Source organism: Drosophila sechellia, chromosome 3R (assembly GCF_004382195.2).
Source record: "Drosophila sechellia strain sech25 chromosome 3R, ASM438219v1, whole genome shotgun sequence".
Taxonomy (NCBI): domain Eukaryota; kingdom Metazoa; phylum Arthropoda; class Insecta; order Diptera; family Drosophilidae; genus Drosophila; species Drosophila sechellia.
In genome coordinates this window covers 26,911,675-26,930,758 of record NC_045952.1, presented here as the reverse complement: position 1 = coordinate 26,930,758, position 19,084 = coordinate 26,911,675, and the positions used below count along the sequence as shown (strand labels likewise).

Here is a 19,084-nt window from a genome sequence, read left to right as displayed (position 1 = left end):
GACGAAATTTATTTGTCTTATACGCAGGTACCTTTTTATGTATATATGGCCTGAAATACTGGCACCATTCGCACAGTTAAACACGTCAATATGTTATGACTGTTGTTTGTGAGTGGGTGAACCAGGAGTCAGGTGCGTAAATGCTCCGGGGGGCTGTCAGTCACGGCTGCCAGCGGCATTTTCTCAAGAATTTTCGATTTTGGGGGGCGGGTGGTGTGGCGTGTCCTGGCCAGCAATGTGCGCGGCAGCCGTCATGTGGCTGTTTCATTAAAATATGCAAGCAATATTGCGGCATAAAAACACACGAAATTATACAAAAGCCGGGCAAACGAACGCCCACACACGCGGCACGATGTCAGGGTGAATTTTTCATAATTTCCAGCGTTCGAGAAGGAGGCAGGCAAAAATATTGCAATATTTAACAGACGTAGCAACGTAGGCTCGCTCCTGATTTTGCTGCAGTTGTCAGCCAGCATGGCTAGTATGGAGTGGTTAAGGGGTGGACAGGGGGGGAAAGGATACGGTGGGCAGGACGGGAGAGGCGGACAACCAACACATTGAAAGCGCATTTATTTGTCACTTGTCAACCGGCCCAACGTCGCATCCTGGTCCAACTGGCATTTTATAATTCCCGAACGTTTTCCTGGCTCCTCCTTGCCAGGACTCGTTGAGAAATGTCTCTTGATTGTCGCTCACACTCTCATACAGCGAAAGAAATAAGGTCTACCTCACTTATACACAGAATATTAGTCTTGCCTTAGTAGTTCTATTGTAACTATATTCTTACATATTGATTACTTAAAAAATACGTATGCAACTTTTATGACTTCACCTAAAAATCTTTATTGAACACCTTATTCTTTAGGAAATATTTGTTACAGTGCATTTGGACACTTAATGTGGTTTGGGGGCTGGACAAGGCAAGGGCTGAACTTTTATTAATTACCTGCATGTGGTGGACAGCGGTCGCGCGGCGGTCTGTAGGCAATCTGTCCGTCTATCTGTGTGCCTGCCATTTTGTGGCGCACGCGGCGTATGAGTTATATGCCGGGGACACTGGAGCGTCGAAGGCTGTTTTCATTTAATTTCATGTTTCAATTTTCAAGCAATTAACGCATAAAAGGCCGAACACTGGCTGCCTTGCCCAAATAATTGACCAAGATGGAAAACAGTCAGCTGCAATTTCATATGCAAATGGCTTCGGGTGCGGGGCGAGAAAATACAAAAAATACAACGAAAAAAAACCGAGATGGTTAGCAGTTGGTGGAAATGCATTTCCCCAATGGCATGAAAAGAGTGGGTGCTTGAATGGTGGGTGGGCCGTCTGTTTTTTCTAATAAATGAAGTGAAAATGTTTTCAGCAAACAAATTTATGAGGCGTGCAGCATCGAAATTATGATAAAAGATTGAAGTGTGCGCATGGGAGCGTTGCCTTGGCTCCTGTCTCTCTGTGTCTGTGTGTGTATTCGAGTGTTTGTATATAAAGCAAATATGCGCAAATTCGTGTTCTGGCGAAGTAAAGCAGAATGGAGCGCCGAACCAAAAGTGGCGCGTACTCAAACGTAAAATGTTTGTTTGCGGCCGTTGAAGGGGTTGCGGGGAAATCAACCCCCCACGGTACTCAAACACCCCTTGGTATGTGCACACATCAATCACAGTTGCCAGAGCCAACGAGAAAAAATTAAATAAAAAGAATGAAAATGCCAGTGAGAATTTTCGGGAATCTAAAGATGCATGTGTCTGTATCTGTATCTGTACATTCATAACTACACCAGAGTGGCAAAATAAATATGGAACGTAGTCACATAGTCATAGTCACACACACACACACACACACACACAGACGAAGCCACGCTAATTTCCGTCACGTTGCGCACACAAAGGAGCGGCAAGGCACGTGAGGAAACCGAAAAATATATGCACGGCAAAAAATGACAAAGCATTATCGGTTCCCCAGTGCAGTCTCACATATGTAGTTCCTGTTGATATTTTGCTATAAAACATAAAATCACAATGAAACATGCTTGCGGATACTTTCCTCATGAACTGTCCAAAAGGGTTTGTGTTTTGTGACCAAAAGTATATATATAATTCCTAAATACTCGATAATTAACACCCAATTTTAAACGCGATACAGATAGTTTTCCTCCATGTATACATGGTGCAGAAGTCGACTTGCTCCTTTCTGCCAAAGATATGTGGCAGAAGGCAAGAGAACGGCTGAAAAAGTGGGAAAGGCAGCGGACATCGAGTGCATTGAGTGCTGTAACAAGCGTGTAGCCTTCTTTTTTGGGCCAAAAGCTGCAGCTGCGTGTATCAGGTGGCATCAGAAGTCACCTTGACTTCCACATGAATGGCGAAAAGTGCGGCACAAAAGAAAAGTCAGTGGAAATGTTGAACATGTCAGGACAGGGAATATTTTGATGCTCAGCAGAAAGCATGCTATTTCCGGTTTGGGTTGCCGCTATGATCGACTAAAGTTTTCAATTAGCTTTACGGCTTAAACCAAAAACTCTCTCTCTCGGCTGAAAATTTGCTTTATTTGGCCATTATCCAGGCATCTAACTGGTTTCTGCTTCTGCATCTGATTCGGGGCGCACCATGCAAATTGAATTGCATATGGCCACTCCGGCAGAGGAGGAACTTTTCCACTTTTACTTTGATGAATGTTTCCAGCCAAGTCGCCTCGATAGTAGCTACACACAAGTATGTGCTGCGATGGCTGGGCCGAAAACTTACTTTCGAGAGCCTCAAAAATAGCACAAAACACGCTTTAAGTTGGACAACTTTAATGATAGCAAACTAAACGCTAGGTAAACGATTTTTCCCAGCAAGTTAAACACCTATAAAAATACAACTTTCATTTACAAACATCAACGACAAGGGTTCGAAGGCGGCATGTAAAACAATTTCGGGCTTCTGGGCTTTATTTTTTGCCAACTGGTGAAGCGTGCAGCGTGTAAACGAGAGCTGGGAGTGAGGAATCCAGTGACTTTCAGCTGTGATTTTCAACTTAATTAATTAAAAGCAAATTAAAAGTTTTAATCTCTGCGCTACAAATTGTTGCTCCAGAAAGGGCTTCCCTGGCAGCCCAAAAAAGTGCCTACAACATCATTTCGAGTGGGAGTGGCGTGGAGTGGAAGTTGAAGAAGCCTCCACTGATGAGCAAAAATAATAAACTGTTGCCGAGTTGCTCTTGTTGTTCTCGGAATCTGAAAACAATCGGGGGGAGTGGAGTACGGCTCCGCCAGCAACAAAAGAGTTAGCCCGAAATAAAAGGGTTCATTTGGGGTTGGAGCTTCTTCGTTCTGGCATGGGTTTGAGTGGATGTTTGGTTTCATAAGCCAGTGTAAGCAGATTTTATCTTAATTCAACGCAAAATTAACAAATTTTCAAGCCAAACAACGGCTGAATAGACGAGCAAAGTCAATTTGCTTAAACGATTGGTTCGGCATTTCCCCCCCTAGGCGGTAGATCCACTTCACCTTTTAATTTCCAGTAGTCGACACAGGCCATAATAACTGTTTATTTGCTAGTTTTGAATCCAGAAATTTATTGCTCAAAGCTCCTTGATTTGATCAATGGCCCCGAATCAAAGCCAAATGGAATGCACGTAGCTTCGGCATTATGGCACAGCCATCGCCATCACCTTCTGCCACTGCATCTCAGTCATCCGGGGATGCTGCTAAACGTCACTGGCTGAATTTATGATGCAATGTCGCCTCCGAGAGCTGCATTCATCACGTTACCGTCAGCTGCATGTCCAAGGCGTCGGATGGTTGTCATAAAAGATGCTCATCACCAGTTTTCGGGTGCCTTCTTTTCCCGAAGATGATGCCATAAAGTGTTTGTGCCCGAGCCCCGTCCGCATCTCTGCGGCCATCACGACTAAGCCATGAATATATATTGTATTCTCGGCGAAAATCTGTTTCTTTCGCTAATTGCAGGGCCATAAATCTATAGGCTGTCTCGATTTGAGGGCGTGGCAGGCAGTGTCTTGTTTTGCATTTGCGAAATGAAAACACAATGTCGGCCAAGTAAGCCGCCTGGCCTGCCAAGTGCACGTCGATTTCGCCAACGGGCGCCGTAGTAGTACACCGAGAGAAAAACTGCCCATTTATGGAACCACTTATACCCAAGACAACTCTTATCCTAGAACGGCTTTTTATCAAGAAAAAGGGTCATACTTTAGTGGGAACAGTTGCCATTAACTAACCAAAGCGGGGAAATCATTAAGCCATACAATTTCGTTTGGTCCAGTGAGTTTTTGAACTAATTAAGAAACCCATATTTTGTTATTCTCCCCGTGTATTTAGTTGCAACATTTTATTGTGCAGTTTTTGGCAGGGCCTGTCCTGGCTCTTGTCCGATGTTGCCGCTGCTGCAGAAGCACTCGTAAATGTCATGCCGTGCATTTGCATTTCAATTTCCATTACAATTTGGAATGCCAGACCCCCACCCAATGGTAGTGCCACCCCACTCAGCTAAGTCACCCACTGCCGTTTGCTGTTTGGCCGCGATTAGCGCGCTATAAATCCAAAAATGTTGCTGTATTTTAACAATGTTTTTGCGTTCGGAATGCCAGCCAGTCAGCTGGCTGTTTCGCCAATGGCCACTGTGTTTGCTGCCGACGTTTTGTGTTGTTAAATGCATGCAGCGACCATAAACCAAATCATTCGGCTCTGCCACGCCCCCAAAAGTGGCGGAGGCTGTGAAACATTGTCCTGGCATTTGGGAGCTCCACTCGAAGGGAGCGATAGATCGTGCTTCAAAATATGCAACTCATTTTGCTGATGTTTCTGGCAAGCGGGTTGGCATTGCTGTATTCCAGCATAGTATCCCAGTATTCCAGTATCCCATTTGCATTATTTGTTGCCCGATACGCATTTAATTAAAATGGGGCATTTGCATTAGTATTGGCTTAGCCGCATCGCTATCCCAGTCGCTACTGGGATTAGAATCAGCCATATAGTGCTGCCATTCTATCGGAAACACATTTCAGCAGGGTTTTAAAACTTTACAGAGTGAGCTGTCAGTGATGAATGGTCTTTCAATGCCACAAATTATTTAAAATGTAATCGTATGAAGTTGGTTTACTGCCAAACAAGATACAAGTATTTTTCAGATCAAAACCTTTAGGGGATATTTTTCTATCTCATAGTTAATGGAAATAATAATAGCTAGAGATAATTTATAAGATGATATGAATGGGTTTTTGCATACTATTACATTCACTTAAATGAGTTGCATTACCCTTCATAAGTTTTACCTTTCTTCTGCAAAGTGCACCTTGTAGTCGAGTGTAATTATAGTTGATTTACTCAGCAGAATAAGCCACATATTTACTTAGTAGCTGTGTCAGCAATATTGAAGACGATTGAAGAGGTCTCGAGCTTCTTGAGACCCGAGTTTTCCCCCGTCACGTATCCATACCTATGTGTAATGGCTGGGCATTTTGCCTACTCATTTTGCGTTACGCATACGCCGTGTGTGCGCGACGAGCTCCTTGGCAATATGGTTACGTGTAAAACTTTAAACAGCACGATGACTGCACAATTATGACGCAAAGGGTTGAGACAGCGGTGTGTTAGTGGAGGGAGCTCCTAGGTTAGTGGTGCAAAGTTGAAATTGTGGTTGGGTCTTGGCTGCAGCCAATGGCTTGTAAATAATACGAGCTGGGTCGCGATGGCTTTGCCATTCTGTGGCCTTTGCATCGTGCCACGGTTTGTGGCGCTGTCGCTCCTGTTGCTGTTGGTGCAACTAATTAAGACAAACTAACGGTGTGCTGGGGGTGGACGACCGGTGTCCTTGAGCGGCAGCTTTGCTCAAGGACAAGCACCAGGGGATGCGTGCCCACCATACGTGTTTTGATATATGTGCTTTTGTTACAATCACAATGTGCTTACACGGCGTGTAGGGAGAGTGTGTGAGCAAGCCGGGTGCCAAGTGCACTTAATTTGTTTGCTTAATTTACAAAACATGAGACGCTGGCGATGGCCTGGTCCTGCTCCTGCTCCTGTTCCCAGGACCCTGATCCCTGGCTCCTGTTCCTCCCTTGTGTGTGTGTGTGTGTGTTTAGCACTCCCCGGCTGTGTCATCAGCGGTATCAGCTTCAGTGGGTAACTGGTGTTGCATGTAAGTGCAGCTGTTGTTGGCGAACGCGAGAAACAAGGACCAACTTCGTCATGGGCATCCTTGAACGGTCCCCCTATGCGAAAGTGTGTGTGTGTCCTAATAAGGGGATCACTGCCTTAATTATGCGCACCTAAAGTGCTAGGCGACACAAACAGTGTTCAAAGCTTAAACCCGTAAATGGCAATAAAACACAGTTCGTACATTTTGTATTATTTATTTATTTCGTCATATAATTCTTGCCTTTATCGCATTTAATTTTGAGCTAAATTCCACGCCCACATCGGCGTGCACTTTGATGGTTTTTGTGTGGTTTGATTTCGTTTGACCTTTTTGCCTTTGCTTAACTCGCATTAAATTATTCATAATTATGCATATTTAATATATAATTTCCTCCCGTTGACTCGTTTGCTCGACTCTCATCGGCTTTTGTTATTTTCTCGTTTTCCTGTATTTAAGTTTGATTTTACATTTTGTTATTAGTTTGCATTTCAGTTTAGTTAAGTTTAGTTTGGGTTTAAGTTACTTCGATCTGCCACAACTCGCTAAAATAATATCGGTTTCTCTTCTCTTTTGATTTACATTATTTTGCTTTTTGGGCTTACTCAGTAATTGGAAATATTTCCAAAATTTTCGTTTCTTAGCTGAGAAATACGATTATGCAGAACACGATTCAGAATCAAACGCAACCTGAATTTTTGTGAGTTTGCGCTGCGCATCAACATCTAAAAATAGTCCTTTGGCCAAGGAGTTTGGATTTAGCTTCAGTGCGTTCCGCTGAATGCACTCTTAACATCTTTCAACTAACATATACCCACTAAAGTTCCTCTCCACGGCAACCATTACTCGATAAATATATACGCTGCATTTATTTATGTAAATTTAGTCTAAAACAAAGTCCATCTTATGCTGCTAACACAAACCGTTCGACGGAAATAAAACATTCAACAGAAAATGGACAAAATGATACCGCAAATAAGCCACAATTGAAATGAAAACAAATCCAATTAAACTGAATTTGGCCAATATCCATTTTGACTGTTCCGATTTCACAGATTTTTCATAAGGACTTAATTAGTTTTGTATTTAACTTTTTCTCCACACATTTCGCTCTAGCTTTAATTAATGTTTGCCCATGTGAGGGTTTCGTATTTATTAATTTATTATTTACTGTTTTTTCTTTAGTTCTTTACAGTAATTATTTACATAACTTATGTGCCTAGGCTGCGGTAGTTGGAGGGTAGGGTGTACTTAGTAGTTAAATGTGTGTCGCTTATGCTTATTAATTGTTGTTTTCTTTTGTTATGTAATTTGTTTGCAAGTGTTGGTTGCAAGTGCATGTGTTAATTTATTTAAATTTATGGATTCGTTTCTTTTTTCTATACTCTGTGTTGTCTGCAGGCAGTTTTGTAGTTTTTTTTTCGAAGAGTTAAACACCACGCCTTTATCCACAACATGCAAATACGTGTGTTACGTATTAAATTTATGCTATATATTTACTTTTACTATTATTATTTTAACCTTCTCTTCGATCTATGCCCGAGCTTGTGTGGAAATTCAGCCCCGGCTGACTTATGTTTAATGTATTGTTATTATCAGAATTTTGTATGTAGCCATCGCAAATTAATTAATGCATTGAAAATATTCCTTCGCTTTGAACTTATGGACTGCGACCCAGTTTTTTTTTTTGTTTGTTTGGCGAATGAGGCAAATAAAAAAAAAATATAAAATACAAGGACATGCTACTAGGCGTTGACAATCCAGGGTCGCTGTCGCCAACACTTTCCCCCACTCCCAAACCCATTATAGGTTTTTTTTTGTTTTTTCCTTTTGATTTTTGCATATCCTTTGCTGTTTTTTTTGCTATCAAGCACTCGTTCTGTTTTGTTATTTTTTAATTACACAGCTCTCGCTGTTGTTTCATCCTTGGAGGTGACTTGTCCGGCTGCATTTGCGTTTTCCATCGCGGATTTAAGCGGTCCGCTGCGGTCACAGATGCGCCATGGCCAGTGTGAAAATCGCCAGCGAAACAGCGCCAAAGGCTCCACAGCAAATGCAGCAGCGCTGCGAGGCGCCTGTCAGCGCCGAGTTGTCCGGATCTCCGTTGGCATACCGCTTGGATCCCTCGAGTCCCAGCAGATTTGGCGATATGGTCGTCGGCGGCGCCGCATTCAGCCCGATCCGCTGCGCCACGACCTTGTGGTACATGTGCCGGATGGTCACCACGCACTGCAGGTTCACGCTGTGCTGGTACTTCGTCTCGAAGAAGCCCTGCAGCGCCTGGCTGTTGGGGTAGATGTCCAGGGAGGAGTACGTGGTGGAGCCCTCGTAGGTGTCCTGCGAGATGCGCTGCAGCGGCGTCCTGCGGATCTGCAAGAGATGAGTGGGGAATATGTCAGTATCCTTGCTTTATGCAGTCGGGGACGATTCAAACGCTTTTAAGCTGTCTGTATAATCTATAGCTATTCATTTCTTAATACCATAATAACCTAATCTAAATGGAAGTATCTCGAGTTTGGAAAGGTGTAATTGTCACGCGTGTGTTATAGTTCTTGTTTCAAAAGTGCTTGAGTGTCCTGCAATTCACCTGGTTTCCGTTGATGCTCCAGGTGATGTTGGCCGGTGGATACGAAGGTCCCACCGTGCACACAGCTTTGAAGTTGTCGTTCACGCCAATCACCTTCTTGTCCACCTGCATCACCGGATCGTCTTTGGGCAGCTCAATCACCTGCATGTGGGCCGATCGAATCTCGGTGTGGAAGAGCGGTGCGTCCTCGGAGACCTCGCACTGAAAGCTGCCGCTCAGCTCCCGGGTTACACCCTTCAACGTCACCGACGTGGCATCCGAGTTGGCGAGCTGAAAGTGGGCAAATGGAATAGGGATTTAAAGCACTATGCACTAAAATGTATAAAATACTTTCCGAAGTGATAACGATAAGCGATAACGATTAAACTCTATCTTTGCACAGATTCCTCTTTTCGATCGCCATTCCCGAAAAACCCACATCAGATGGCATGAAAAGCGCAGACAACGCATTTGTTGGTAATCAGCAGAGCATGAGTAAGTACCAGAAGCGAAATTTCGATTGGTTTGGGTATACCGAACCCTAAGAGCTAGCTGGCAAACCACCCTTTGGAGATCCATTGACAGGGTATTCCAGCTTCGAGACCACTTGGTTTTTGAATCGCACTCGTTGTCGCAGTTTAGCATATTCTGTTAATTGCCAGCAAGCGCTTGCCACTTGGCAAACAGTTGTGCAATATCCTACTCAAAATCCACTTCAGCAGCGAACCACTCGCGATTACCTACCAGCCTTGATGAGTGTGCGAGCGTGTGTGCGTATGTGGGTGTGTGTGAGTGAGGTCCTTTTATCGCAGTCCTGGCCTTTTGTATTTAAGTTCAGCCAGCAACGAATACAACCCATTCGCATTCGAGTTTTGCATATGCCACCAAAGCCAGAGCGCGAACGTTGCCATCGCTTTGTTCATTTGCATCTGTACTAATCCCGGCATGGCTGCCGTTGTTGGTCGGTCGGTGGGTCCTATTGCTATTGGCATATACTCGCAGCAGCATAGAGGAGCATCCACCCACAACACAATACACCATGCCCCATCCTTTATCCTTTCTAGTGCCCCGCGGCAAACAACAGCTTTTTACGATTGTTTCAACACTTTGGCGCATTGCTCGGCTTGGCCTGGTTTTTCCTATTTAGTTTGTTGTTTTCTTTCCAGCTAGTTGTGCCAGTTCATTCGCAGATAACGCCGTCGATAAGGGCCGCCAGGCACCTACAACCTTCTGGTATTTACCCCGTTACCCGCCCTTTTCGAACCCCTTCTCGGATTCCCTGTGCTCTGCGGCGGTTGCCAATTGGCATATTGACCATGGAATGGCTGCTTCGTGGCCCCTGGCGAGCTGTGGTTTTAGTGGCTTTCGGATTTGTCGACGCTGATCTCGTTACGCAATCGTAAAATGAAAACAAATGCGAATCGTATTGATAAGGTTCTCTATATGCAAAGGGGGGTGTGCCTGGATCCATGAATAATGTGCACTGGGCTAGAGCTGCATTATGGCTTCCATGACTTATGGGGGCTAGGGACTTATGAAGTAGCGATTGGTCATGCCATGTTTTTAATAAACAATAGTAAACCAAATGTAAAACTATTTTTTAAGTTATAATATGTAAGTTTTATTATCTATATAGTATAAGTTATAGTACACATTGCAGTGTAGCAAAGTGAAATGTACACAATATTGTGAGAGCAAATAATTGTTTTAAATGTTGAAGTATCTCATTTGAATAATATTTTCAATTTAGCTGTGCACACAAACAGGTTGAGTTGCGCCGCTTTCACTGGGCCAGAGGCGATTGCGACCCCCTCTAATTAAATGACACTAATTATGTAATCAAACATATACGGAAAAGTTGTTCCTGACCCGCTTTATTTATTCAACTGCTTCGTGCGGTGGGGATTTTTCTTGTTGTTCTGCGGCGGACTGCTACGTCTGTCATATTTATTTAATTGCATGTGACTTTATTTGTTGGTACTCTCGGTGGCTCTTTGCGGCGGAAGCGGAAGTGGCAGCGCCAGGAAGCGCGCCAAACAAACGCAAATGTCTGCCATTTTGAGGAATGTCACACACACACCCGCACACACATTCATCCTTTTAGTTTGCTCGCATGAAACTGTGGCCATTTCGTAACTGCTCCTCCGGGCAGAGAAAACAAGAACAGAAAAAAAGAGTAGCGAAATGTGAGGCAGGGAAAACTCAACTCAAGTTGCGTTTGTCGTGAAAAGTTTTTTTTTCTGTACCAACTCGGCCCACGCCGTTTCCCCCTTTTTATTTATTTGTTGGCTTTTAATTTCTATTTATATTTTATATTGCTTTAGCAGCCACAGCTGCAACTTTCTGGCATGAGAAAAAGGAAGAAAGAAATGAAATGACGCCACTAAAGCGTAATTTTGCATGCCAAACACACACAGGAGTTTTCCCAGCCAACACACACGCACACCCCTTCAACCCATGTGTGAGAGTAAAGTATTGTTTCAATAATTCTGGCTTTATGAAATAATAACTTTACGGCAAAAAAGCTCTCGGCCCGGCTGAGCTGAGCTGCCAGAGTCGTCGAGTTGTAAGAATACAATGAATTTCATTGCAGTGCCCTGCCTGACTCACTTTTCTCTACCCTACTCTTCGCTACCATCCCATTCCATTCCATTTTCCCAGCACTTTCCCACAGCCATTTTCCGTTTTCTTCCTCCTGCGACTGCTGGCTCCTCGCTGAGTTTCCGCTGTTTGTTGTGCAGCAATTTTAATTTTGCCAACGCTGTCGCATGCGGCACACTAACACACGCGCACGCGAGGATGCGGAGTATCTGTGTGAGCCAGAGCTCAGCTGCAGCATCCTCGTTTGCATGCAACACTTTATGAATTATTGCTGTATCAACTCAAGTCGCGGCCACACAACCGCACACACACACACACTCCTTTACTCCTATTCCACGACACACACACGCTCACGAGCTCACACACTCCCATGTGCACGTATTATGTCATGCCGAATTTCCGTTGCCTGGAGCATTGTTGTAACTAACGGCTCCTCTTTCTCCAACCAATTTTCCCCCGGCCATGCCACCCACTTCTGCGAATTTTCCAGTTGCCGTTGGCATTTCACAACTTCGACTGCCTAACGCTGGGCAAAAACCGACCACAAATTTAGTGAATGAGATGTTTCCGGTGCGGTTGTTATTCTTCTTTTGCTGCCAGAGCAGTTGCTATGAACAATTTTTGGTGTTTGGAAAATGCATGGCTTTTTATTGTGCTCATTGTTGGCCCAGGCAGACAACAGCACGCCCAAGTGAATGCCTCACCCCCACTAAAGCACCCGCAAACCCCCAATCCCCAACCCACCGACCCTCTAACCAATGCCATTTGGCGGCCGTTGGATGGAAACCTGCAGGACGGACGCAGCTAGTTACACTCTGCGATTCCGGGGAGCTGGGTGTGCACACTTCACGAATGCATTTCGCATTTTTATTTATTATGTTTATTTGTTGCCATTTGTCACACAACAATTTCTAGCCAAGGCCGCGCAATGGCGTAAACAACAACAGCGGAAAAATGGCTGGGGGAAAATGGCTTGGGGAAAATGCCTGCATGTGACTAGCCTGAGTGGCTAATGGAAATTGAAGTGAGTCCTCAGAAAGGGGGATTTCATAAGGTACACGGATTAAAGTTCAATGTGGTTGAAAGAATGCTACAAATTAAGTAAAATGAATATCAAATTTCGTAAATAAATCGAACTAAATTATCATCATAATTCTAAATATTAACGTAATTTTAAAAAACGTACAAAAAAAACTGATTCCGCATGGCCTTTTTGCAACAAAGAACACTACCTTGTATCTTAAAATGTAGCCCATTAAGACCTTAAAAACTTGCCTGAATCAGCCATAGAAAATTAGCCCTTGCCCTTTGCACACTTAATTCTTCGCCTCCTTCTCCTGTCTAGTGCATCTAATTAACAACTGCCTAAAGAAGCCCACAAAAAGGGGAAACCCTTGGGAGTACATTCAAATCGTAGACCATAGACAACGGGCAACTTTTTTGGTCAATTCTGTCGCCAGTTTTCCCTTTTCGGTCGCCGCTGAAATTTCCCAGAGGCAAGTGCATTAATTTTAAGCGCACATTGCTGTGCATAAATGCGAGGCGTGTCGGGTTATTAACAATGTTAAAAGCAAGCGCGCCAGCAGCCAGGACACTCAGGCAAAAGCCAAAAGTACACTGCTTTCGAGTGTGTGTGTGTTGGAGTACGAGTGACGCTGCCATTACCGCAAACTTAATGCGGAATAATTCCTTCCGTGTTGACAGTGTGCAAAAAGTTTTTGGGGTGCAAATTTCTGGGATCTCCGCGGCTGGAAAAGCGGGTGAGTGCCGAGGAAAAGTGTGTCCACAAGCCGATGGCAGAGAAAGGGAGACAGCAACAGAGAAAGGAACAGGGACACAGGCTTGCTGGCGATTTTATTGTTGTGGCGGACAATGAATAAGCCGCAAAACTTTAGAGCACTTGGCATATCCTATTCCCGTTCCCGCTCTGCAAAGGACTGCCCCTTCCCCTTTTTAAAGGATGACCCTCAACCCGTTGAGAGAGCAGCCTGGTAATTGTGTTTTTAATTGAAGATTGCCAGCGAAGCGAGCGCTGTCTCTAAATTAAAAATTTAATTACATTTAACATTATGGCTTTCCTGTTTATTTCCCCCTTTTTACATTTCTATATATTTACTTTTTTTGCCGTTGTCCCCGTTGACATGTGAAAAGTACTGCACAGAGAAAAATCTAGGACTAGGAAATATATCTGACATAAATCATAGCAACAGAAAATATTTATTAAAAGTGCCCTAAAATTTGTTTTAAATACTCCTATGAAGCTCTAGCTGTCCTAAATCAGAAACCAATTATCGAAGCTAAAAGCTCCACTATTTTTTTCCGAGTGTGATGCATAGGGGCGGTAGGCGTGGCTGTTGCTTTGCCTTGCTGAATGACTTTTGAAGTTTTGACGACGCGACTTGGCGTTGACTTCCTGCCCACCGCCTTAATATGCATACATTTACATTCCAATAACGCTCAAGTGGACGACACGAGTGCACTTTGGTCGGTCGGCCACGCCCCCATCTCCTGCAGCGCCCACAAGTGCCTTTGGATGTCAGCGGCAGCATCATCAGCAGCTGCAGCTGCCTTTCGAGTGCCCGATGCTTTATGGGCCACGCCCATACCACACCTACGACACGCCCCTCACCCACACACACACTCCTTCGCATTCACATGCTCGCACACACATGTATGCATATGCATAATGGCCGCCAACTTGGCACGAGCGTAACTTTTCTCATTAAGCGTGTTTAGCTGTTGAAATGATTTAGCAAAAGTAAAACAAGTCAAGTTATAATGTTTTAATCTCAATTAAGGCACTTGCCACAATTTCGTAGCTGGCTCACTATCACCATCCAGCATCCTGCATTCTGCATCCACTAGCCATTCCCCTCTTCATTTGGCCCAGTTGCCTTGGCATAACTTAAAAATTCCATTTCCATTTGTGGTGTGGCCTTTGACGTTTGCCTTCGTTAGTGTCGGCAACTATCAATTTAAGTTGGAAAACACAGCTGCCGGCGCCTCATTTCGATTTGTTGCTGCTGCCTTGGGGTGTAGGGTATTTTTTCCACCTTCACCTTTTTTTTTAGTTTAGTTTTACTTTTGCACTTTTCAAAAGCCACCTTTTAACATGGCATCATCATCAGCAGCAGCGTGGCCAGTGGGGTGGGGTCTAAAAACTATGGGCAACCTTCAAACTTAATTGCACAGCGAGCACGATGGCTAAATCATTTGCATTATGCAATCGACCACAGGATCCCCAAGCTCCACTCCACTCGGATTTCCCATCTTTTCTTACGCTTTTCACCTTTAGCGGTTAACGGCTGATTGCGTCTCAAGCCGTTTTGCTCGGGAGTGGAGTGAAAATTTGCTCAAATTAAAATGAGTTTGCATCCATCTGCAGCGCTCCCATAAGTAGGCTACAAAAATTTTCGCATTAACCTGAATGTGTTGGTTTGTTTGTTAGCGTGCTCGTTTTCATTGAATAGTTTCCAATTCGATGGCGCTGTAAGGCCAAATAAAGATCGGTGGGGGGAGATGGAATTGGGAAATAATTAACACGCATAGCTGGACGCCCCGCCCACTGCACTGCCCACAGCCACGCCCACAGAACGCCAAGGACCCCGAACGCTGCAATCGAAATATTTAATTAGTGCAAAAATGCCTTTGAATGCTAATTAGTGGCAAATTAACATCTGAGCAGGGACTGCTTTATTTTTTCCGTATTTTATTGTATTTTATTGTATTTTATTTCGGTTTTCTTTCGCACGACTCTCTCTTTTTCATCTCCTTTTGTCTCGGCCAATGCATTGGGGCGACTGGGGGTGCAAATTAAAGACACAATCAAAGCAAATTAATCAAGTCCACGCTGATTGATGTGGCCAGCACGCCATTATCGATACAGTTGAGATGGCCAAAAAGACCAATGGATTTTTGGCAAGGCGAGCAGCAGGCAGACAGACAAACCGGAAACGGAAGTCGGGGGCAAATTATTTCTATGGAGCAGCCCTCGCCATCCCTCGATTGCTTTGTTTCGCTTACACAAAACAAACATTACTCCATCATTGCACCCTCGCTTTATGCCATTATTTATGATTATTTAACGTTCCCCCTTTTGGCGCATTTGAAAAATGTAGCCCGAAGTGTTTGTAAATGAGTTTGCAGTTTTATGTGCGGACGAATGAGTTTTCAATTTATATTTCGTCCATACAAATTTTTCATGGTAAATTCAATTTTATTTATTTATGATTATACGACAATCGATTCGTTTTTCACAACCCTCGGAAATCGACGCTCTCACACAGACTGTTTATTTGAATACGTTCACTTGATCGGCAGAAAGCAGATGTTATCGGGTTCTTAAATCAGTTGAACATTATATTGTACATTGTACAAAAGCATTTAATTGTTAATGCAATTTTTATGATTAAGATTACTGAGGTGTGTGTATTCAAGGTACTTAGCCAGTCTGTAAAGAGATTTTAACGATACTCTTACCAGAGAACTGCAGCCCGCCACTGGCACTCTACGTCCACCCGATATACACTCGGTACTCTAGGCACCCCGTGTTTTTTGACACCCTACTTGCGGCAACACAAAATACTCGAGTGTTTTACCAACGTGGTGTTATTGTTACGAGTAAAAAAACCACCCGAGGCCTGCTGCGCAATAACCGTTTGGGTGAGTGGACGCACAGTCAACGATCGGCCGCACGTCATTTTTTGTACGCGGGCTGCAGTTCTCTGGTCATTTTTTGTACGCCTAAAATTTGTATGGGTGGAAGCGTGACGGGTATAAGAAATGAAGGGTAAAAGGGAATACCCAAGAAAATTTTCGTGCTCATGTCTTTGCTCTTTGATGGACTCAATGTGTGCCACCCGTTTTGAATTATTGCCTTGTAATTTTTCACACGTCGCTAGCTGAATACTCTAATGAAAAATATTCTTACATAAAGTCATTTTTGAAATGAATTTTGTGACATTATGTACATAGATTCGGCTATTAGCATTATTACTATTACTATTATTTTTACTATAATCTATATTTAAATTATTAATAATAATATTTATTATTATTATTATTAATTAATTAATTTTATTATTTATTATTAATAATTAAATTATATATATATATATATATATATATATTAATAATATATAATATAATAATATATAATATAATATATATAATTATAATAATATATAATAATAAGATGAAGGGCATATTTTACAAAGTATTCGAGAAAGTCTAGAGTATTTTTGGAAACACCCATGTGTTTAACGGTAATGTGACCGAGTGTGATCGGCACCCGCGACGCAGAGCACCGTATTGATTCGGGTGCGCGCACAACGGGGTGTCTTGTCTGCATGTTCAGATTTATACTGTGTGTTTGTTTGTAAGTAACCGCGATGTGCGTGGCGGGTAGCACCCGCACACAAAATTGTAGGGTGTGAGTCGAGTGGCAAAAAATGCCACCCTTGCAGTTCTCTGACTCTTACTAATAAAGTTTTATTTTTCTTTGTGTTAAGAAGATTCTGTACACTGTTTATATATTTTAAGGTGCTTTTCACATGAAGATGAACGGTGATTTTTAAATGGCGTTCAAAGAATTTCGCCACTTTTCACACTGGACTCTGGTCGAGTAATTTATCGCTTACTTTGCGGCTGTTGTTTTTATTAATGAGTGCAGCATGAGTGCAGCGAATGCCGAGCATTTTTCCCCACTAGGTGGGCTATCCTGTCCGCTCCTTGTTGCTGCAAGTGCAGAATTTGTTTGTTTATTTGTTTGTTTTGTTTGCCAGCAGCCGCGCCATAAACTATTTTGCACTTTTCGCAATATTTCAGCCAGCTGCATGCTAGTGTGTGTGTCGTGGCACTTTCCGAATTGTAGAGCGGAATATTTCATACACAGACAACACACACATGCCCACTTGTAAATGCAAAACACCACCGAATATTGTAAATAAAAGTGAACAAATATTGCACAGAAATAGAAATAAAATGGGTGACACCGAAAGAGGGACACACAGGCGGCAAGACGCCAGCGGCAACTGCGACTGCCCCCGGCATTGTCCGCATTTAAATATTTGCACAACATTTGAATGCTTTCCCATTTTGCATTTGTTAAAATGCAAACTCGGCCCGAGCGAAACACATGCCCTGCTGCTCCAGTGATTTGTCCATTAAGCCGACAATGGGCGAGCAAAAACCAAAACAAAACAAACGGGGCTTATAATCAAAAGGCCGAACTAACAGATACCGAGCACTGACTTTACAAATCCGGATTTTAATGGTTAAGTTAAATTCTCTTTTTTCATTTCAATGTAGAGGAACAACTTTAAAGAAATTATTCTTTTTTTAATACTTTCATAAATTACAATGAATATGAAATGAGCATTTTCGATACTACTGGAACACCTCGAATTCCAAGGAGTATCATACTTAATAGAGTAAAATACGAGCAGCTTGTGCTCATTGTGCGATCTTCAGCTTAATTTAACTTACATCAACATTAATGCCGGCTACGGCGAAGACAAATGTGGGCTTGGCCTCGCGGGGAACGTAGCGGTAGAACTCCTCCTGTCCGAAGTACCAGCGTACCGCGTAAAGCGCCGCCTGCGAAGGAACGGAAGGAAAATGCGTTAATGAAAAGCCTGAGTGGTGAATAAAGGAGGAGCTGTGCCAGCCGATGGAGCCGAGCGGAAGGAGCAGCCAGGACAATAGGCGACGGGCGGCAGGAGGCAGAAGACTGCTGGAGCGACGGCGTCGACGGCAAGACAAAGTGCAAGTAATTATAATAATTAAGCATGCCGCCGACGACAATATCCTCCGTATTGTTGACTTGGCTGCTGTTCCCCCGCGCATGCCGACTTACGACTATACCTGGAGGAAGTGTCGCTTACCTGCTCCAAATCGTATTGACAAGACAATGTCGCTGCATTTCCCATTAATACGGCCTCCGGTACAAATATCTTCAGGTCCTTCAGGCAGTGAGCTGAAAGAGTGCGGTGGCATTAATATTAAAGACAGTCCCAAAAGTCGTTTAACCGTAGAATCTCCCGAATGACTTGTCCCACATGTCGTATGCGCAACCGTACGAATTCGATTATGCGGGGCCAACGGGAAACGGAGAGGCGGTCTACAGTGGGTATACAAAAAAAAGAAATACTGAAAAATAAAACCCAATTACCCAACCAGGCGGCAAAGGAAAGGTATCAGAACTGAACTACTGGCAACTCCACTTCCATGTTAATTTATGACAAAGTCGAGGGTCCGGCCCAAATTTAACTTGCATTAAATGCAATTTATTTATTTTATTCCATTTCGTTTCGATTTCGATTTGCCATTTTCATTTGAACCGACTGAATAGCGCAATTGAACGCGAGTTGCCGCAATTATCAACATTAAACATGGCTCATTCGAATCAATTGGAAATTTAAATAAATTCCAGTAAAGAGATGTGCCAATATGATTATTCCATAAGCACAAAGCATTAAATTAATTTACGTGAAGAGCAGAAAGTGTTGTATTTGCCATTGAGATATGCAATTAAAGTTAAAAAATTTTTTAAAGGTTTTAATATGTTTAAATGCTCCTTTAATTGCCTATGATGAAATCGTACACATTTAAAGATTTGGCTTTAAAAGAATTTCCCGCACATCCAAGCCATTAAAATAAATGAATTTTTATATATTTGTACGAAACTGTGATCACTTCAGGTATCGCAAATATCTGCATGTGGAAAGATCTTATTGATTTTACTTGGAACATTATTCAATTAAAAGGTGCGGTGCAATAATTTAA

The 19,084-nt window shown here is 43.1% G+C and overlaps 1 protein-coding gene and 1 long non-coding RNA gene across 6 annotated transcripts in view; one reads left to right on the top strand and one right to left on the bottom strand.

The window, feature by feature from the left end:
• Positions 1 to 19,084, top strand: part of LOC116801627 — a 127,182-nt gene that overhangs the window by 9,086 nt on the left and 99,012 nt on the right. Inside the window, exons 3-4 of one of the 3 annotated variants that reach the window (XR_004362133.1) lie at positions 9,102 to 9,193; positions 9,865 to 9,998. The exons of 1 other annotated variant lie outside the window; for it this stretch is intronic. This is a non-coding gene — a long non-coding RNA (uncharacterized LOC116801627). Of the gene's footprint in view, positions 1 to 9,101; positions 9,194 to 9,864; positions 9,999 to 19,084 lie in introns of those variants that run through there. One more of the 3 variants, XR_004362132.1, reaches the window with a different exon arrangement.
• Positions 6,334 to 19,084, bottom strand: part of LOC6618761 — a 57,477-nt gene continuing 44,726 nt past the window's right edge. For 2 of the 3 annotated variants that reach the window (XM_032722411.1, XM_002042983.2), the window contains exons 4-7: positions 18,184 to 18,275; positions 17,786 to 17,896; positions 8,720 to 8,989; positions 6,334 to 8,502 (exon numbers count right to left, since the gene is read on the bottom strand). In XM_032722411.1, coding sequence (XP_032578302.1) covers positions 8,122 to 8,502; positions 8,720 to 8,989; positions 17,786 to 17,896; positions 18,184 to 18,275 — 854 coding nt within the window. In that variant the 3' untranslated portion in view covers positions 6,334 to 8,121. Of the gene's footprint in view, positions 8,503 to 8,719; positions 8,990 to 16,938; positions 17,188 to 17,785; positions 17,897 to 18,183; positions 18,276 to 19,084 lie in introns of those variants that run through there. The other variant, XM_032722412.1, reaches the window with a different exon arrangement.